The sequence below is a fragment of the Hordeum vulgare genome, chromosome 5H, assembly GCF_904849725.1.
Source record: "Hordeum vulgare subsp. vulgare chromosome 5H, MorexV3_pseudomolecules_assembly, whole genome shotgun sequence".
Classification (NCBI taxonomy): Eukaryota; Viridiplantae; Streptophyta; class Magnoliopsida; order Poales; family Poaceae; genus Hordeum; species Hordeum vulgare.
In genome coordinates this window covers 441,445,810-441,468,632 of record NC_058522.1, presented here as the reverse complement: position 1 = coordinate 441,468,632, position 22,823 = coordinate 441,445,810, and the positions used below count along the sequence as shown (strand labels likewise).

The 22,823-nt window shown below is 42.9% G+C and overlaps 1 protein-coding gene across 1 annotated transcript; it reads left to right on the top strand.

Annotated features, from left to right (window-relative positions):
* Positions 1–3,428: 3,428 nt before the first annotated feature.
* On the top strand, positions 3,429–6,721 carry LOC123397979 (pentatricopeptide repeat-containing protein At4g30825, chloroplastic). The gene has a single exon (XM_045092488.1). It carries the CDS (start codon positions 3,627–3,629, stop codon positions 6,420–6,422), a length of 2,796 nt encoding a protein of 931 aa, XP_044948423.1. The 5' UTR covers positions 3,429–3,626; the 3' UTR covers positions 6,423–6,721.
* Positions 6,722–22,823: the final 16,102 nt, after the last annotated feature.

The window sequence follows — 22,823 nt, the reverse complement described above, 5'->3', positions numbered from 1 at the left end:
TTGTAGAATTTTTGAAAGAATTTATAAAGAGGTTCTAGTGCAATGGAGGCCCTTTAAAGAATAAAAATGCCACTTAAAAGAAGTAAAACTTGGCAAGATTTATTATAATAATGTTTCCACTGAAGCTACCAAATGACATGAAGTATTTTTAAGCAAGTACTCAAGTTCCACAAAAAATTTCAAAAGCTTCTTTATGGAGGGGAATAAAATCATGGAGAAAATAGTGGGGTGTTACATTATCTCATTGAACAACACTTACATAGTTGATCTGAATATGCTCAGTTGTAACTGCAAAAGTTGGGAATTGTGTGGCATACCTTGTCATCATGCAATAGTTTGTTTTAGCCATGAGAGAATTGACTCTGAGAGCATAGTGTATTCCCGCTACGCCGTTGAGGATTACAAGAAGTGATATGGCTTCAATATGAGGCTAATGAGAGATCAAAAGGAATGGGGGAAGATGCATGTCACTCCTGTTCTTTCACCCATATACACTGAAGTGATGGGCATGCCAAAGAAAAGGAGGAAAAAAGATCCAAAGGAGAAGAAGGATAAGGAAGGAGTGAGAAATTTGATCAAGCATGGTGTCAGCATGCATTGCTCGGTTTTTGGGGGTGTTGATCATAACAAGAAAGGCCATTACAAGTATGTCAATCAACCACCTACTGAGGAAGCACCTGGGGAAACGGAAGAAGAATATGATAATCCAAGCATCATTGTTGTAAGTTTGGTAGTTATTGCGTTAATTTCTATTTTTACTCATGCATGCAGTACATTGATATAGTACTTGTACTTTTGTAGAACATTATGCCACACAGAGTTTACCGATAGCTTGATCCAACACAAACTCCAGACTTTATGGTTTACAAGATGCAGGAAAGGGTAAAATATTCAGTGTTGTTATTTTTTTTTTAAAATGAGTGTTATCACCTGCTCATATGATATATTATGTGTTTATTATATTGGCAGGAAAATTTACATACGTAGCACCTATGGGCTTTGGCCCCCTATCCGAGTCTAGCTTATTGCTACTCCTAGGGAGGAAGAAGAAGTGGAAGCAACCATGTCCAGGGGCAGGGTGAGAGGAGGCAGAAGTGGAAGCAATGCAACAAGGGGTGGCATCTGTGGAAGCAATGCAATAAGGGGAGGAAGAAGTGCAAGCAATGCAACAAGGGATGGAAGAAGTGAAAGCAATGCAACAAGGGGTGGAGAAATGCAAACAATGCAACAAGGGTGGCAGCAGCGGATGCAATGCAACAAGGGGAGTCATAGCTCCAAGTGCTCGTGGCAATCCTCCCAGAGGAGCAAGGGCTGCTACTCCAGGATTCTACAACTTGCTTTTTGGATATGATGGACAAAGTAGCCAGCAACCACCACTTTTTATGTAGGGAGAATAAGAGGTTCTCGTGAGCTAAAATGCACCCCAAAGATGGTCTGTTTGCATATGGTTGGCCTCAAGACATGCATGATTTCCTATCTCTGGAGTTAGATGGCCAAGTGATGAAGTTCATGAATGAACTTTTGTGTAAAATAGTTCATGAACTGCTCCTTTTGTTGTGGTAAAGAAGAAAAAAATATTGCCCTGTTTAGGTTCGAGATGACAAATGAACCATGCTTTTGTCATTAGTAATTTCCCTATTTACTATGGATGATATTCTATTAATATTCATCTTGGAGCTATATATATGCCTCTACATATGCATTTTTGTGTTCATTTAATATACTGCTGATTTACTAAGATTTGCATGCCCAAATTTAAACAACGTATCCCTCCATGCCCAAATTCCCGAATTATGTTCGCTCTAATGTATATCATATTTAAATCCAGTTTTAATATCTGTCATATACAAGAAGTGTCAATTTTCAAGAAAACAAATAAATCCTTGCCATTCAAACCAATATCATGATCATGTTCAAAATGCAAGCATTACATCACACATCACTTCATTCTCATGCGGCTAACAAAAGGGCACACAACATCCTGCCTCCTACTTGCTACTGCATACAGAATGGCACACATGCCAAAACAAATGCTAATTGCAAACACTAGCATCCTATCCCTACACATCAATTGTTCCTTCTGAATCCTTGCAAACATCTTCTTTTCCACCTTGTGCCTGTCCCAGATGGATTGGTTCTCTTCTTCATTCTTCTAAATTAGTTTCTCCAAGACCTAATTCTTCCTAGCCAGATCAGAAATTATAGTAATGTGCCCACACTTATCAGCAATCAGCTCCACAACACTGAACTGGGCATCATACTTGGGGCGCCGCATCTCGAACTCAATCTGCGGGAGCTCATCTACCTAAAAAAGCAAGCAATTCCTTTTAGTCAAATCAAACGGAAGAACCATTGTAGCAAGATTCAAACAGGAGAAAGATGCATTGCCTCCCGAAAGTGCCTTTCTACTCCCGAGCTCATTTGAGCTCGGGTAAACAGTAAAATCAAAAAAAAATCAAAAAAAATTCAAAAAAATCTGAATTTTTTTAGACCAAGTTTGACAAAAGTTCTAAGTGCATGCAAAAATTTGGTATGAAATAACATTTCTACAAGGTGTGGAAAAATAAACAAAATAGACACTCTGAAAATGCGCATTTTCAGAGCATTCATTTTGTTTATTTTGCCACGCCTTGTAGAAATGTTAGTTCATGCCAAATTTTTGCATGCACCTAGGACTTTTGTCAAAGTTGGTCTCAAAAAAATTTCAGATTTTCTAAAACATTTTTTGAATTTTTTCCGATTTTACTGTTCACGCGAGCTCAAATGAGCTCGGGAGCAGATACTCCATGTCCATTGCCTCCCAGCTTTTCTTCGATCCAAAATGCTAAACAAACATGGCCTTCCATTCCCCATCTCCGTCGTGATTGCCCCCGGCACCGGCGTCGTCCATCTCGCTAGAGATAGATGGGAACACAAGATCTCGCCGCCGGTGACCTTTTCCAAACCTCAATGCCGACAAAACTCAACCACGACCCCCTCCCATAGCTAGCACCAGCCGATGTCGCGCGCCTAGGGTTCTAAATTGGGGATCAAATCGGGACGGGGGAGGGGAGTTGCAAATGAAGCAGACAAACCATGATTTGTTGGGGCCGCTGTCAGCGGGGACCTTTTTCAATAAAAATGCTAAGTTTAAAGACCCCTATAAAAAAACACCTGTATCGCCCTCCCGCAGCCCATGACGCTGAGAGTGGGCCTATGCTTGCATGGGCATGCCACGTATGCATAGAATATGCGCGCAGTCGACTGACCTGCATCTAAATGCAGATTTAATAATAAAAAACCTTATTTTTAATTTTAGCATCAAACTGCACATCAAATCGCATCAAATCGCAAGTTTAATGATTACCAGTATATTACCTCTTTCTAAAAAAGATCAGAGCACGTATGTTGTTTGGGTTCCTGGCCGGCAGCAGCTGCATCTCCACTTCTCCAGGTCCAACGGTTGCTCCTCCTGCGTCACCCGCTCTCTATCCGGCCACCCCACCCAGAACCCACCACCACCACCCCGCGCGCCTACCCAGCCCCCACTCCCTCCGCTCTACTGCAGTGGAGTGGAGCTCCACTCGGAACCTCCATGCCCCCACGCTAGGTCCTGGTGATTGCTGCCGGCCGGGAACCCAGCTGAGATGGGGCTGGATTTGGTCGGCTTCAGCTCTCGGGTGCTGCCAACCAGCGCCGGGTACGCCGCGGACCGGCGCCACGCCCGTGGTGGAGCCGCCGCATCCCACGGCTTCTTTGCCTGGCGTAGCCATCCGAGGACAACTCTCAAGGATAGCGTGGTTTGCTCTACTGAGGACGGCGGCGGCGGCGGCGCGGAGTCCACGCTGTGCGTGTCCGGTCCGTCTGAAAATGCCAGCCGCGCCACCGGTGGAGTGGCAGCGGATCTTGGCCGGGGTATCGCGGACGGCATCACTGCCAGCCAGACGAGTTCCATGGGGAGGAAGAAAGGGGGGAGATTATGGAGGAGACCGTCGGGCGGTGACAAGCCGGCGAGAGCTCCCAGGCGCGCCCCTGTGAGAGAAGATCCACAAGTTCGCAGAGTTCTAGTGAATAATCCTGATGTGAATGCGATTTTGTCCGGTGTCAGCCGGGACTCCAGCATCGCGGAGTGCAACTCCGTTCTGATCCGTCTGGAGAAGCACAGCGATGTGAAGGCCCTCGACTTCTTCGTGTGGATGAAGGCCAACGGGAAGCTCGAGAGGAACGCCGACGCGTACCGGCTGGCTCTCCAAGCCATTGCCTGGAAGGAGGACTGGAGGAGAGCCGAGCTGTTGCTCCACGAGATGGTCGCCGTTTCGGGTTGCCGGCTCGATGCCGGGGCGTTCAATGGGCTGATCTATGTCTGTGCCAAGAGGAGGCTTGCTGATTGGGGGACGAAGTGGTTTCATATGATGCTGGAGAGGAAGGTGCAGCCCAATGTGTCCACAGTCGGTATGCTCATGGGCCTTTACCAGAAGACTGGGAACCTTAAGGAGGCCGAATTCGCTTTCGTGAAAACGAGGGAATGCAATGTCAAGTGTGTCAATGCTTACTCAGCTATGATTACTCTGTACACGCGTTCACGCCTTTTCGATAAGTCTGAGGAGGTTATCACATTGATGAAACATGATGGAGTTGTTCCAAACATGGAGAATTGGTTAGTGCAGCTAAATGCTTACAGTCAGCAGGGCAAAATGGAAGAAGCAGAGTTGGTATTGCAGTCCATGGAAGATGGTGGTGTTTCCCCAAATGTGGTGGCATACAATACCGTGATTACAGGGTATGGGAAGGTTTCTGACATGCAAAAAGCGAAAGAGGTGTTCGACAGACTTGGAAGTTCTGGTTTAGCTCCCGATGAAACCACTTACAGATCAATGATAGAAGGTTTTGGTAGAGCAGATAAACACAAAGAGGCAATTTCCTATTACAAAAAGCTCAAGAGTTCCGGTTTTCAACCAAACGCGTCCAACTTCTACACAATGATTAACTTAATAGCAAGGCATGATGACAGTGAAAGTGCGGCTGAAATTCTTAGGGACATGAGGGCAGCAGGTTGCCAGTGTTCGTCTATTGTCACTATTCTTGTCCGCGCATACAGAACTGTTGGGAGAATGCATAAAGTTCTACCAATTCTGCAATCATGCTTCTACAAGAAGGTTTTGTATGATGCTACCTCATGCTCTATTTTAGTAACAACGCTTGTTCAGAATTCTTTATTAGAAGAAGCTCTTTGTGTTTTGCGTGAAAAGAAGTGGCAAGATTCTGATTTTGAAGACAATCTGTATCATATCTTGATATGTTCTTGCAAAGAGACTGGCAGTTATGAAGATGCTGTAAGGATATACAACCAAATGCCAGAATCCCAAACGCATCCAAATCTCCGCATTTGCTGCACTATGATTGATGTTTTCAGCGCCATGGAGAGATTTACTCATGCTGAAACTTTGTACCTTGAGCTGAAGGTTTCGGCTTGTGTTCTTGACATGATTGCTTATAGTGTAATTGTGAGGATGTATAATAAAGCTGGGAGACCAGAAGATGCTTGCTCAGTTCTGGAAGATATGGAGAAGCAAAAGGAAATAGTTCCTGATAAATACCTTTTCCTTGACATGCTTCGGACTTACCAAAAATGCGGTATGCTCGAGAAGTTGACTGATACATATTATCGGATACTCAAGAGCGAAGTTGAATGGGATGAAGCCATGTATAACTGCATTATTAACTGCTGTGGGCCAGCGATACCAGTTGATGAGCTCTCGAGAATTTTCGACGAAATGATTCAACTAGGACACCTGGCTAGCACTGTCACCCTGAATGTATTGCTAGATATATATGGAAAAGCTGGGCTTTTCAACAGGGCTGAGAAGGTATTTAGCATGGCCCGGAAGCAAGGACTTGCAGATACCATATCATACAACACCATCATCGCGGCGTACGCGCAAAGTGGGAATTTCCGCAGCATGAATTACTTCGTTCAAAAGATGCAGGACGCAGGGTTTCCTGTTTCTCTCGAGGCGTACAATTGCATGCTGAATGCTTATGGAAAGTCAGGCCAGCTGGAGAAGTTCTCTGCTGTTTTGCAGAAAATGAGGAGAGCAAGATGTGACTTCGACCATTACACTTACAATATTATGATGAACATATATGGCAGAAAGGGTTGGATCGAAGGCGTCGCCTATGTTCTTTCAGAACTAAAGAGCCGTGGCGTTGAGCCAGACCTGTACAGCTACAATACCTTGATAAAGGCTTACGGGATAGCGGGAATGCCCGAAGATGCTGTCAAGCTGATGCAAGAGATGAGGATCAAAGGTATCAACGCTGATCGAGTAACGTATACTAACCTCATAGCAGCTCTACAGAGGAATGAGAATTTCCTAGAAGCAGTCAAGTGGTCCCTCTGGATGAAGCAAACCGGAGTTGTAGGGGTGGGAGCTCGACCATAATGTGCCTTGAGAATTCAGGGTTTGGTTGCACATAACACTGCGAAAACACTGCCATTGTTCTCTTGTATCGAGTACATACATATATTGATATATAGTGCCATTGTATAGAGCAGCATAGCTGATTGCCTGATTGTTCTGTATGTGTTAAAGGGGTTACAAACCTGCACCCCTCAGTTTCTCGAAAGATGAAATCCAATCACTGTATCATACCTCTCATACAGTTGTAAATCTACATGACAATGGATTACAAACTTCTGATGACGGATGAATGAAAGTTAATAAGAAATCCAATTAGGATCTGTTTTTGCTTCAGAAATCCAATAATCCACTTCTGAACCCAGCCTCATCTGCACCAGCGCTGAAGAAAAAAATCAAAACAAATACTAGAAAATTTCAAAATATTCCAATTTCTTTTGCATGCTAGATAATTTGATGCGTGAGGTCTGCTACAATTTCCATATCATTTGAACATCTAAACAACTCTTGGCAAAAAAGACAAATTCGCAGTCTGTAATTTTTTTATTGTTTATGCATTGTTCTAATTCGATTTGTCTTTTTTGCTGAGAGCTGCTCACATGTTCAAATGATCTAAAAATTGAAATGGACCACACACAAAAACTTTTTTACCATGCAATTTTATGGGGGGATTTTTTGAATGTTTTTGTTATTTATTTTCTAGCCGGATGCAGATGAGCTTGGGCACCAAACGCTGCACTCAATTCCGATAATTCACTTCTGAACGCAGTCTCATCATGAACCGAAGGCACCTTTATACTGTGTCTCCGGGTTCATGTTTACTTCAAATTATCAGGGTAGCCTCCTGATTGATTTATGGGAATTTCCTCGCTGAAGGAACTCAACCTCCTTTAACCGAAAAAGGCCTTCGTCCCGTTTTATATATAAAGCAACGACCAACAACAACTCGATATAACGCACGCCACAACCACACACGCACACACCCAAGTCAAGATACAAAGGCGTTGAGCGCAGCAACACCGTCCCAAACACTACAAGAGCAGTCGGGTCCTTGACCATGAACACGCCACCGCGAAGAGGTGAAGCCACCCCAAGCCGCATACGACGCCTTCACGAAGGATACTACACTGGAGCACCATCACCGCCCGACCCGAGGGTCGGAGTTTCCCCTAGAGCAACATGACAGGCAGTGATGGCCGCGATGACGCCTTCAAGAAGGAGAAGAGCTTCGCCGCCGTCGGTGCATACGTAGATAGAACAGATTTTCACCCCGGCCAATACTCACCATCACCGAACGCCACACCCCAGCAACCATGCCGCCCACACGACCATGGTCACTGATACGTCTCAAACGTATCTATAATTTTTGATGGTTTCATGCTATTATCTTGTCAACTTTGGATGTTTTATGTACCTTTTATATCTTTTTTGGGACTAACTTATTAATTCAGTGCCAAGTGCCAGTTCCTGTTTTTTCTGTATTTTTTACTCTTTTCAGATCTGATTTTGGATTGGAGTCCAAACGGAATAAAATCCCCGAAATAAATTTTTTCAGAACAGAAGAAGATCGGGGGACTTGAGGGCCAAGGCAGGAGAGCCACAGGGGGCCCACAAGCCCTGTAGCCGCCACCGGGGGGCGGCGGCTACCAGGCTTGTGGCCTCCCTGGCGCCCCCCTGACCTAGCTCTTTCGCCTATATATTCCCTAAAATCCAGAAAAATATCAGGACATCCACGAAAACACTTTTCCGCCGCCGCAAGCTTCCGTTTCCGCGAGATCTCATCTGGAGACCCTTCCCGGTGCCCTGCCTGAGGGGACTTTGGAGTTGGAGGGCTTCTACATCAACATCATCGCCTCTCCAATGACTCGTGAGTAGTCCACTTCAGACCTACGGGTCCGTAGTTAGTAGCTAGATGGCTTCTTCTCTCTCTTGGATCTTCAATACAAAGTTCTCCATGATCTTCATGGAGATCTATCCGATGTAATCCTCTTTGGCGGTGTGTTTGTCGAGATCCGATGAATTGTGGATTTGTGATCAGATTATCTATGATATATATTTGAATCTTTGCTGATTTCTTATATGCATGATTTGATATCCTTGTAAGTCTCTTCGAGTCTTGGGTTTTGTTTGGCCAACTAGATCTATGATTCATGCAATGGGAGAAGTGTTTGGTTTTGGGTTCATACCGTGTGGTTACCTTTCCCAGTGACAGAAGGGGCAGCAAGGCACGCATCGTGTTGTTGCCATCAAGGGTAACAAGATGGGCTTTTATCGTAGATATGAGATTGTCCATCTACATCATGTCATCTTGCTTAAGGCGTTACTCTGTTCTTATGAACTTAATACACTAGATGCATGTTGGATAGCGGTCGACGTGTGGAGTAATAGTAGTAGATGCAGAAAGTATCGGTCTACTTGTTTTGGACGTGATGCCTATAGATATAATCATTGCCATAGATGTCGTCACAACTTTGCGTGGTTCTATCAATTGCTCGACAGTAATTCGTTCACCCACCGTATACTTGCTTTCATGAGAGAAGCCACTAGTGAACACTACGACCCCCGGGTCTACTCACAACTATCGTCTCCACTTTCGCTTTTACTTTGCTTTGTTTTCTTTTTTGCTTTCAGTTCTCACTTTGCAAACAATCTATAAGGGATTGACAACCCCTTCATAGCATTGGGTGCAAGCTCTTTGTGTTTGTGCATGTACTTGTGACTAGACGTGCACCTCCCACTGGATCGATACCTTGGTTCTCAAAACTGAGAGAAATACTTACCACCGCTGTGCTACATCACCCTTTCCTCTTCAAGGGAACACCAATGCAAGGCTCCAAGGCCGCGGGGAAATCCTTTGCATATTTGCCAAGGAAGTCCCTATAGGCGTAGCTCGTGACAGAAGGATTCTTGGCGCCGTTGCCAGGGAAGGTCTGTTGTCGCAGTAGTAGAAGGATTTCTCGCGCCGTTGCCGGGGAGGAGGATCGCTTGCCAATGAGAGATCAAGTCAAGATCTATCCAAGTAGGTGTCACAAACTCATCTCTTGCATTTACCTTTTTTGCCAGTTGCATCTCGTTTTCCTCTCCCCCACTTCACATTTGTCGTTTTCATTTGCCTTTCTCCTTTGCCGTTTTCTTTTGCCTTTTGTTGTTTTCCGTTGCCAGTTTTCTTGCTTGCTTGTGTTCTTGTTGGTTTGTTGAAGTCATCATGGCTGAAAACACCAAACTTTGCGACTTCTCGAGTACCAATAATAATGATTTTATTAGTACTCCGATTGCTCCCGCCACTAGTGCGGAATTGTATGAAATCAACGCTGCCTTGCTGAATCTTGTTATGAAAGAGAAATTCTCTGGCCTTCCTAGTGAAGATGCCGCATCCCATCTCAATACCTTCATTGAACTTTGTGATATGCAAAAGAAAAGAGATGTGGATAATGACGTGATTAAGTTGAAGCTTTTTCCTTTCTCGTTGCGAGATCGCGCAAAAACTTGGTTTTCTTCTTTGCCTAAAAATAGTATCGACTCTTGGGATAAGTGCAAAGATGCTTACATATCCAAGTATTTTCCGCCGGCTAATATTATCTCCTTATGTAACGATATCATGAATTTCAAGCAACTTGATCATGAACACGTTGCACAATCTTTGGAGAGGATGAACTTAATGATTAGAAATTGTCCCGCTCATGGCTTGAGTTTGTGGATGATTATACAAATCTTTTACGCTGGCTTGAATTTTGCTTCTCGCAATATCTTGGACTCCACCTGAGGTGGAACGTTCATGGAAATCACATTAGGAGACGCTACAAAACTCCTCGACAATATCATGACCAACTACTCTCAGTGGCACACTGAAAGGTCACGTGCTAGCAAAAAGGTACACGCTATAGAAGAAATTAACTCGCTTAGTGCTAAGATGGACAAGTTGATGAATTTGGTTGCTAGTAGAAATACTCCTTTAGATCTTAATGACATGCCACTATCTTCCTTGATTGAGAGTAGCAACGCTAGTTTGGACGTTAATTTTATTGGTAGGAACAATTTTGGCAACAACAATGCTTTTAGAGGAAACTATGTTCCTAGGCCTTTTCCTAGTAACTCCTCTAACAATTATGGCAATTCCTACAAGAACATTTATGGAAATCACAACAAATTACCCTTTGATTTAGAGAGTAATATCAAAGAGTTCATCAACTCTCAAAAGATTTTCAATGCGTCCATAGAGGAAAAACTACTCAAAATAGACGATTTGGCTAAGAGCGTTGATAGGATGTCTTGTGATATTGATGCTTTGAAAGTTAGATGTGCTCCTCCCAAGGTCAACTTGGATGAAACTTTAAAAGCTATGCGTGTCTCCATGAATGAGAGCAAAGAAAGAACCGCCCAAATTCGCGCTAGGCATGAATGGTTTAAAAGGGTGCGTTCTAGTGATGCAAATCACGAAGATCTTAAAATGCTTGGTGCGACTCCTCTTGAATCTTTGTTTTCGCGTGTCAAACCTATTGATGAAGGGGCTGGATATGAATCCACTTTGGTTGAAAAACGCCCCAATGATTCGGAGTCCACCTATCTTGATGATAAAGGTGTGGAGAGTGGAGTAGGAGAAATCAAAATATTGGGTAGTAATGAAACTCCCACTTTGGATTTCAAGGAATTCAATTATGATAGTTGCTCCTTGTTTGAATGCATTTATTTGATGCAATCCATTGCAAACTATCCACATGCTTATAGCCAAAGCAAAGCCTTTACCGCTCATATCGTAGATGCTATGATGAAATCTCTTGAAGAGAAGCTCGAATTGGAAGTCTCTATACCTAGAAAACTTCATGATGAGTGGGAACCTACTATCAAAATCAAAATCATAAACTATGAATGCAATGCTTTGTGTGATTTGGGTGCTAGTGTTTCCGCGATTCCAAAGTCTTTATGCGATATTCTTGGTTTTCATGAGATTGAAGAGTGTTCTCTTAATTTGCATCTTGCGGATTCTACTGTCAAGAAACCCATGGGAAGGATCGCTGATGTTCTTATTGTTGCAAATAAGAACTATGTACCCGTGGATTTCATTGTACTTGACATAGATTGCAATCCTTTATGTCCCATTATTCTTGGTAGACCTTTCCTAAGGACTATTGGTGCTATCATCGATATGAAGGAAGGGAATATTAGATTTCAATTTCCTCTAAAGAAGGGCATGGAGCATTTTCCTAGAAAGAAAATAAGATTGCCTTATGAATCTATGATGAGGGCTACTTATGGTTTGAGCACCAAAGATGACTATACGTGATTCCATCACCTTTTGCCTAGCTAAAGGGCGTTAAACAATAGCGCTTGTTGGGAGGCAACCCATCGAAACTACCCTTTTTCTTTCTGTTTTGTGTTTTACACACTTTCATAATTCTGTTATGATTGTGTTTTTTGTGTTTATTTTTGCGTTTGTGCCAAGCAAAACCGTTATGATTAGTCTTGGGGATGATCGTTTGGTCATGCTGGAAAAGACAGAAACTTTCTGCTCACGAAAATAATTTTCATTTTTTTTTCTGTAAGAGCTTTTGAGTTGATTCTTTTTGCTGCTGATTGCTACGCAAATTATTGAGACTGTAGTAATTTTTCAGAATTTTTGAAGTACCAGAAGTATACGAAGTATACAGATTGCTACAGACTGGTCTTCTGTTAACAGATTCTGTTTTTGTTGAGTTGGTTGCTTATTTTGATGAAACTATGGATAGTATCGGGGGGGGGGTATTAGCCATGGAAGATTGAAAATACAGTAACCCAACATCAACATAAGTAGAATTTAAGTTTGCCACAGTACCTAAGGAAGTGGTGGTTTGCTTTCTTATACTAATGATATCACGAGTTTCTGTTTAAGTTTCGTGTTGTGAAGTTTTCAAGTTTTGGGTGAAGTTCTTATGGACCAAGAGATAAAGAGTGGCAAGAGCTCAAGATTGGGGATGCCCAAGGCACCCCAAGTTGATTCAAGGATGCCGTAAAAGCCTAAGCTTGGGGATGCCCCGGGAAGGCATCCCCTCTTTCGTCTTCAATCCATCGGTAACGTTACTTGGGGCTATATTTTTATTCACCACATGTTATGAGTTTTGCTTGGAGCGTCTTGTATCGTAGGAGTCTTTTATTTTTGTTGTGTCACAATCTTCCTTGCTGCACACCTAGAGAGAGAGAGACATGCACTCACCGTGATTTTGTCGAGCTTCACTTATATCCTTTGGTAGACAATTCAGCTCACATGTGCTTCACTTATATGTTTTGAGCTAGTTGATTTTGCCCTGTGTGCTTCACTTATATCTTTTAGAGCATGGAAGCGCGTGGCTTGGTAGTTGATCTATGCTATGAAAGTAGTCTCAAAAGGGGTAGTTATCCAAAGGGATCTGAAAACTTCCACCTTCATGTGCATTGAATAGTAAGAGAAGTTTGATTCATCTCAATTAGTTTTGAGTTGTGGTTGTGGTAATATTTAAGTTGTTAGTAAGGTGTTGTGGATCTAGGAATACTTGTGTTGAAGTTAGTGATTCCCGTAGCATGCACGTATGGTGAACCGTTATGTGATGAAGTCTGAGCATGATTAGTCTATTGATTGTCATCCTTTGTGTGACGGTCGGGATTGCGCGATGGTTTATACCTACCAACCCTTCCCCTAGGAGTATGCGTTGAATGCTTTGTTTCGATTACTACTAAAACTTTTGCAACAAGTATATGAGTTCTTCATGACTAATGTTGAGTCCATGGTTTAGATGCACTTTCACCTTTCACCATCACTATCTTCTTAGTGTCGTGCAACTTTCGCCGGTGCACAAAACCCACCATTAGCCTCCCTCAAAACAACCACCATACCTACCTACTATGGCTTTTTCAAAGCCATTCCTTGATATATTGCCATGCAACTAGCACCATGACATGTGCCACCACTTCTACATTTCCATTGCATGATCGTAAGATAGCTAGCATGATGTTTCCATTAATGTCTATGCCATGCTAGATCATTGTCACGGTACACTACCGAAGGCATTCCATATAGAGTCATCATTGCTCTAAGTTTTGAGTTGTAAGTGTGATGATCATCATTGATGGAGCATTTTCCCATGTGAGGAAATAAAAGAGGCCAGCGAAGCCCATATACAAAAAGAGGCCAAAGATGCCCACCAAAAAAAAGAGGCCAAAGAGCCCACCAAAAAAATGAGAGAAAAGAGAGAAGGGACAATGCTACTATCCTTCCACACTTGTGCTTATTAAGCACCATGATCTTCATGATTGAGAGTCTCTCATTTTGTCACCACCATATAGCTAGTGGGAAAATTTTCATTATATAACTTGGCTTGTATATTCCAATGATAGGCTTCCTCAAAATTGCCTTAGGTCTTCGTGAGCAAGCAAGTTGGATGCACACCCACTAGTTTTCTTTAAGAGATTTCACATACTCTTAGCTCTAGTGCATCATTTGTATGGCAATCCCTACTCATTCACATTGATATCTATTGATGAGCATCTCCATAGCTCATTGATATGCCTAGTTAATGTGACCATCTTCTCCTTGTTTGCCTTGCAACCTCCAGCACATTCCATTCCACTTATAGTGCTAAAACCATGGTTCACGCTCAAGTATTGCGTGAGAGTTGAAAAGGTTTGAGAAAGTAAAGGTGTGAAAACAATTACTTGTCCAATACCGGGGTTGTGCATGATTTAAATTCGTTGTGCAAGGACGATAGAGCATAGCCAGACTATATGATTTTGTAGGGATAACTTTCTTTTGGCCTTGTTATTTTGAAAGTTCATGATTACCTTGCTAGTTTGCTTGAATTATTATTGTCTCCACATCAATAGCAAACTATTGTTTTGAATCTAATGGATCTGAACATTCACGTCACATAAGAGGAGTTACAAAGGACATCTATGCTAGGTAGCATGAAAGCATCAAAAATTCATTCTTTATCACTTCCCTACTCGAGGACGAGCAGGAGTTAAGCTTGGGGATGCTTGATACGTCTCAAACGTATCTATAATTTTTGATGGTTTCATGTTGTTATCTTGTCAATTTTGGATGTTTTATGTACCTTTTATATCTTTTTTGGGACTAACTTATTAATTCAGTGCCAAGTGCCAGTTCCTGTTTTTTCTGTGTTTTTGACTCTTTTCAGATCTGATTTTGGAACGGAGTCCAAATGGAATAAAATCCGCGAAATAAATTTTTCCAGAAAAGAAGAAGATCGGGGGACTTGAGGGCCAAGGCAGGAGAGCCATAGGGGGGCCACAAGCCCTGTAGCCGCCACCAGGGGGGCGGTGGCTACCAGGCTTGTGGCCTCCCTGGCGCCCCCCTCACCTAGCTCCTTCGCCTATATATTCCCTAAAATCCAGAAAAAAATCAGGGCATCCACGAAAACACTTTTCCGCCGCCGCAAGCTTCCGTTTCTGCAAGATCTCATCTGGAGACCCTTCCCGGTGCCGTGTCGGAGGGGACTTTGGAGTTGGAGGTCTTCTACATCAACAGCATCGCCTCTCCAATGACTCGTGAGTAATCCACTTCAGACCTACGGGTCCGTAGTTAGTAGCTAGATGGCTTCTTCTCTCTCTTGGATCTTCAATACAAAGTTCTCCATGATCTTCATGGAGATCTATCCGATGTAATCCTCTTTGGCGGTGTGTTTGTCGAGATCCGATGAATTGTGGATTTGTGATCAGATTATCTATGATATATATTTGAGTCTTTGCTGATTTCTTATATGCATGATTTGATATCCTTGTAAGTCTCTCCGGGTCTTGGGTTTTGTTTGGCCAACTAGATCTATGATTCTTGCAATGGGAGAAGTGCTTGGTTTTGGGTTCATACCGTGTGGTGACCTTTCCCAGTGATAGAAGGGGCAGCAAGGCATGCATCGTGTTGTTGCCATCAAGGGTAACAAGATGGGCTTTTATCATAGATATGAGATTGTCCATCTACATCATGTCATCTTGCTTAAGGCGTTACTCTGTTCTTATGAACTTAATACACTAGATGCATGATGGATAGCGGTCGACGTGTGGAGTAATAGTAGTAGATGCAGAAAGTATCGGTCTACTTGTTTTGGACGTGATGCCTATAGATATAATCATTGCCATAGATGTCGTCACAACTTTGCGCGGTTCTATCAATTGCTCGACAGTAATTCGTTCACCCACCGTCTACTTGCTTTCATGAGAGAAGACACTAGTGAACACTATGGCCCCCGGGTCTACTCACAACTATTGTCTCCACTTTTGCTTTTACTTTGCTTTGTTTTCTTTTTGCTTTCAATTCTCACTTTGCAAACAATCTATAAGGGATTGACAGCCCCTTCATAGCGTTGGGTGCAAGCTCTTTGTGTTTGTGAAGGTACTTGTGACTCGACGTGCACCTCCCACTGGATCGATAACTTGGTTCTCAAAACTAAGGAAAATACTTACCGCCGCTGTGCTACATCACCCTTTCCTCTTCAAGGGAACACCAACGCAAGGCTCCAAGGCAACGGAGAAATCCTTTGCATATTTGCCAAGGAAGTCCCTATAGGCGTAGGCCGTGACAGAAGGATTCCTGGCGCCGTTGCGAGGGAAGGTCTGTTGTTGCAGTAGCAGTCATCGAGCAGAACCAAGCCACGGGTTTGCCCAAGAGCACCACGATACCACCACCAGGGTCGCCGCCCAGACATTAGAGACCTCGACGCCACCTCACCCATCACCCACCGCTACCCTAACCAAAGAGACGAGTGGAAAGGCCCCGCCTTCAGCACCCCTGAGCTGCCCTAGCGCTGACCAAAACTGGCCGCCATCGGCCCATCCTGCTGTCGGATGTGAGACGATCTTGGTCCTGCTACCGGGCGCGAGACGAGTCCGGTCCTGGTGCCAGGCGCGGGATGAGCTCGGTCCTTCTATCGGGCACGAGACGAGTCTGGTCATGCTGCCGGGCACGAGACGAGCTTAGTCCTGCCACCAGGCGCGAAACAAGCGATGGACCGCGGCTGGGAGAGGGCCAACCCTTCGATAAAGGTAGCGCCCGAATGACGAGGAAAGGAATCGAAGGTCGACAAGGGCGCTCACCGACAAACCGACGGCGAAGGGCAACCCCAAGCTTAGGATCTTGTCACTTCCCATCCCTTTGTCCATCGAGATAATACTCAAAACTTGAAAACTTCAACCACACAAAACTCAACAAAACTTCGTGAGATCCGTTAGTATAGGCAACATAATGAATACCTTTAGGTATTGTTATAAATTTATTCTTCTTTTATTTTAGCATAAGGTACTATATTGTAAGTTCTCCATGGTTTATACCCCCGATATAATTCATAGCATAATCAAAACAAGCAAACTATGCATACAACAACAAATTATGTTAAAAAAACAGTCAGTAGTAATATATTTAATTTACATACTTCTGTAAATCCAAAAATTCTGAAAAATTAGGAAGACATGATGAATTTTTATATAAGTATTGTGTAAGAGTTTATCTTAAAAGACGTTCCAGTAAAACCATAGAAATTCTGCACTAGACGTAAAAGTTTTTGTTTTTTGCACTCTATCAATTCTACTCATCATGCGAATCATCTCAACGGCTTTACATGATACAAACACTAATTTAAACATAAAAACACAATCATTACATTAGCAGAAATCATGTTATCACAACTTAATAGAAGGTAGAAAGCAAAAAAATAAAGATAACTATTAGGTTGCCTCCCAACAAGCATTATTGTTTTACGCCCCTAGCTGGTCATATTGCATAGTTTCAAGTGTTTTCATCCTTGAAGGAATGATCATAAGTGGCCCTCATGCTAGATTCATAAGGTGGTTTAGTTCTCTTTCTAGGTAAGTGTTTCATCCCTTTCTTTAATGGGAATTGGAATCTTCTGTTGCCCTCTTTCATATCAATGATTGCACCTATAGTTCGTAGGAAGGGTCTTCCAAATATAATGGGACAAGTAGGATTGAAATCAATATCAAACACAATAAAATCTACACGCACATTTTTTTTGCAATAATAAGAACATCATTAATTCCACATAAGGGTTTCTTAATGGTATAATCCGCAAGATGCAAGTTAAGGGAACATTCGTCAATACTAGTGAGACCAAGCACATCACATAAAGCTTTAGGTATAGTTGAAACACTAGCACCAAGGTTAGACAATGCATTGCATTCATATTTATTTATCTTAATTTTGATAGTAGGTTCCCACGCATCATGCAACTTTCTAGGAATAGAAACTTCAAGCTCAAGTTTCTCATCATAAGCTTTTACCATAGCTTCTACTATATGTTGAGTAAAAGCTTTATTTTGTTCATAAGCATTGGGTGATCTAATAATGGATTGTAGCAAGGAAATACAATATATTAAAGAGAAATTATCATAATTAAATTCCTTGTAATCCAAGATAGTGGGCTCTCCAAATCCACTTTTTCAATTTTATCATTGAAATCATCACCCTCCAAGCAAACGGGGCACTCCTTAACTAAAGTTGACTCATATCCAGTCCCTTTATCATTAGCATTTCGAGAAGTAAACAAAGATTAAATAGGAAAAGTACCAATCATTTTAACGTCTTCATCATGATTACGGTAAAAACCGGGTGGAAGAGCCTTTTCTAGGAATTCTCACTTAGCTCTCAACTTAGCGGTCCTCTCCTTACTCTCATTGATTGAAACTTGGATAGATTTAATAGTCTCATTAAAATCATGCTTAGGAGGCAAAGTTTTACTTTTAAGAGTCTCTACATCAAGAGAAATTATATCCACATTCTTAGCCAAAGTATCCACAATATGCAATTTTTCCTCTACCATAGTATTGAAAACATTTTGAGAATTAATGAATTCCTTAATTGTGTTCTCAAGATCAGAGGGTGTCCTATTATAATTTGTAGAGGAATTTTCATAGGGATCACCATAGGAATTTCCATAGTTGTTGGAAGAATTACAGTGGAGAAAAATCTTTATTTACAATGGAGAAAAATTATTTTATTATGGGTACTAACCACTCTAATCATCTTATGATGAGTTTTGTATTAAGGGAGTTTTCAAGTATGCGATGGAAGATGATGAAAGAAGATCCAGGAGTGTCAAGCGCTCAATCTTGGGAATGCCCCCATGCACACCCAAGAAATATTCAAGGAGACTCATGTGTCTAAGCTTGGGGACGCCGACGTGCATCCCCTTCTCCATCAACAATTATCAGTTCGTCCTTCTCCATGCTATATTTTTATCACTTCATATGTTATGTGCTATGCTTGGAGCGTCCCGCTCTTTACTTTTTACTTTTTTTAGTTTTTCTTGCTCTTCATAACAAGTTGGAACCTAGCATTCTTTGTTTGAGAGAGAAACACGCTCCACTCCACCCTAGAACACAACATAGGTTTTCATGCTTATCTTTTTGTGTGTTCTTTATCTTTTCATAGCTGTTGTCATGCTTAGTTCTTAGTTTTCATGCTTTATCTCTTTAAGAGCTTTTATTTAGGTTGCTTTTGCAACTCTCTTGAGTTATCATGCTTATCTTGTTTAGAGAGTTGGCTTGTTGCACTGAGTTGTGTGTCTTGCATGGGTAGGTAATTGAGGTTGCTATTTAAGTGTAGTAGTAACTTGCAATAGTTTTGAGCTATTGATTTGAGTAATGTTTGGACTATTGGTGTCAAGAGCTTGAGGCTATTAGTGATAGGTGTCGTATTTTGGGAAATCCTTGTGTATTTTCAAAATCTAAAAAATTAGTGGAGAACTCTAGCTACTATATGGATCGCTAACCTCTGGAGGGGTTGGAATATATAGAGTACCCTCACGTTATCATGGGTTGAGGATGCGCAAGGATAACCAAACCCCCAAACACTCCTCCTCGGGGTACTTGTCTCTTTGTGAATCTCCTCACTAGATAGAGATTTACCTATAATGAGTGCATGAGTTCTTAGGACTAATGCGAGTATACGATAGTTGGCACTTCCATCGTCCATATTTTGCTAGCCTCTTTGGTACCGTGCATTGCCATTTCTCATCTTGAGAGTTGGTGCAAACTTCGTTGGTGCATCCAAACCCTTGGCATGATATGCTATGTCATCATAAGCCTCATTATATCCTTCCTCAAGACAGCCACCATACGTACCTATTAAGGCATTTCCATAGCCTTTCCGAGATACATTTGTTGGGGAACGTCGCATGGGAAACAAAAATTTTCCTACGCGCACGAAGACCTAACATGGTGATGTCCATCTACGAGAGGGGATATTCGATCTACGTACCCTTGTAGATCACACAAAAGAAGCGTTAGTGAACGCGGTTGATGTAGTGGAATTTCCTCACGTCCCTCGATCCGCCCCGCGAACCGTCCCGCGACCAGTCCCACGATCTAGTGCCGAACGGACGACACCTCCGCGTTCAGCACACGTACAACTCGACGATGATCTCGGCCTTCTTGATCCAGCAAGAGAGACAGAGAGGTAGATGAGTTCTCTGGCAGCGTGACGGCGCTCCGGAGGTTGGTGATGATCTTATCTCGGCAGGGCTCCACCCGAGCTCCGCAGAAACGCGATCTAGAGGTAAAACCGTGGAGATATGTGGTCGGGCTGCCGTGGCAAAGTTGTCTCAAATCAGCCCTAAAACCTCCGTATATATAGGGGGAAGAGGGGGAGCCTTGCCTTGGGGTCCAAGGACCCTCAAGGGGTTCGGCCGAGCCAAGGGGGGGAGTCCTCCCCTTCCAAACCGAATCCAACTAGGTTTGGAAGGAGGAGTCCTTCCCCCTTTTCCCACCTCCTTTTTTTTCTCTTTGATTTTCTTCCTATGGCGCATAGGGTCTTCTTGGGCTGTCCCACCAGCCCACTAAGGGCTGGTGCGCCACCCCCAAGGCCTATGGGCTTCCCCGGGGTGGGTTGCCCCCCCCGATGAACACCCGGAACCCATTCGTCATTCCCGGTACATTCCCGGTAACTCCGAAAACCTTCCGGTAATCAAATGAGGTCATCCTATATATCAATCTTCGTTTCCGGACCATTCCGGAAACCCTTGTGACGTCCGTGATCTCATTCGGGACTCCGAACAACATTCGGTAACCAACCATATAACTCAAATACGCATAAAACAACGTCGAACCTTAAGTGTGCAGACTCTGCGGGTTCGAGAACTATGTAGACATGACCCGAGAGACTCCTCGGTCAATATCCAATAGCGGGACCTGGATGCCCATATTGGATCCCACATATTCTACGAAGATCTTATCGTTTGAACCTCAGTGCCAAGGATTCATATAATCCCGTATGTCATTCCGTTTGTCCTTCGGTATGTTACTTGCCCGAGATTCGATCGTCATTATCCGCATACCTATTTCAATCTCGTTTACCGGCAAGTCTCTTTACTCGTTCCGTAATACAAGATCCCGCAACTTACACTAAGTCAATTGCTTGCAAGGCTTGTGTGTGATGTTGTATTACCGAGTGGGCCCCGAGATACCTCTCCGTCACACGGAGTGACAAATCCCAGTCTCGATCCATACTAACTCAACGAACACCTTCGGAGATACCTATAGAGCATCTTTATAGTCACCTAGTTATGTTGCGATGTTTGATACACACAAAGCATTCCTACGGTGTCAGTGAGTTATATGATCTCATGGTCATAGGAACAAATACTTGACACGCAGAAAACAGTAGCAACAAAATGACACGATCAATATGCTACGTCTATTAGTTTGGGTCTAGTCCATCACGTGATTCTCCTAATGACGTGATCGAGTTATCAAGCAACAACACCTTGTTCATAATCAGAAGACCCTGACTATCTTTGATCAACTGGCTAGCCAACTAGAGGCTTGCTAGGGACAGTGTTTTGTCTATTTATCCACACATGTATATAAGTCTTCATTCAATACAATTATAGCATGGATAATAAACGATTATCTTGATACAGGAATTATAATAATAACTACATTTATTATTGCCTCTAGGGCATAATTCCAACAACATTGCCATGCAACATCCACCATCTCATGACTTGATCTTCATGTCATACATGCTTTTGCTTGATCGAGGAGTCGCATGCTAGTTGGGGCTTGCCCTTATTATTGCTACATGATGTGCTAGTTTCATTGCATATATTGCTACACTGGCAGAGGCATACATTTGCATACATCATGATAGTTTTCATTCGTATTTATGTTGAGTACTGATACGTCCCAAACATATCTATAATTTCTGCTTGTTCCATGATCTTTTGGGTGACATTGTTATATGTTTTGCTACACTTTTATATCATTTTACACATATTTGGACTAACCTACTAACTCAGTGCACCCAATCCCAGTTTCTGTCTGCTGATGTCTATTTTGCAGGGGCTTTTACCCAATTTTCTGAAGCTCGAAAAAATCCAGAAAAAATAGATAAAAAATCAACGAAACAGAAGCTTCCGGATCAGCGAAGGAGGGCAGAGGGGGCCAGGGGCCTCCCAGGCGGCCTGCTGGCCGCGCCAGGAGGTCGCCTGGGTGGGTCCCACCTCCTCCGGTATCCTCCTTTGGCCTATATTTAGGGTCCCGAGAGGAAACCCTCCCAGACTTTCTGGAATCACGAATTTCTCCATCGTTCTGCCGCTACAGCGCTTCCAAGATCGAGAGCGTCACGAGATCTCTTCCCGGCACCCTGCCGGAGGGAGGATTGACCTCCGAGAGCTTCTCCACCGCCATGGACGCTTCCTGGACATGTCGTGAGTAGTCCTCCTTGGACCATGAGTCCATGACCAGTAACTATGTGATGTCCTTGTGAGCTTCCCTACATGATCAAGGCATCTATGCAATTCTCTTGCTTTTTTTATGCTCGGTTTGTTGGGATCCGATGGATTATGAGATTATGTTCAGATTGTTATGAGTTATATATTTGATTATCCTTTTATATTATGTTCCTTAGTGATTCATGCATGTTCTCCGTTGCTTTTTATTTCTTAGGCCAAGTAGTAGATTGTAACTCCAAGAGGGAGCGTTATGCATGATTGTGGGTTCAGGCCCCTCGATGTCTAGCTTGAGTGACAGAAACATGAGACTAGGGGATGTGCTTGTTGCCACCAGGGAGAAAACAACGGTGCTTGTGACCATGGTTGCAAGGATTGTTTACCTTACGCATAGTTCGTTAATGCAGTTGTCCGTTGCTTTGAGTTTACACTTTGGGTGGGGCTCACAACTTAATACCGGAGAGATGTTCTGGATAGATATCTCAAGGTGGATGATTAGTAAGTAGATGCTGATGAATAAACGGTCTACTTGTCTTGGCGTACTGCCCATTACTATTGAACCTCTAACTATCAAGTAGCATAATTAGCATTGCGGTGCGATCATAATTTTGTCAATTGCCCAACTGTGATTTGTTTACCCAAGCATAGTTTTTTATAGTATTTTGGGAGAGAGACATCACTAGTGAACATCATGTGACTCTGGTCCATATCACCATCATTG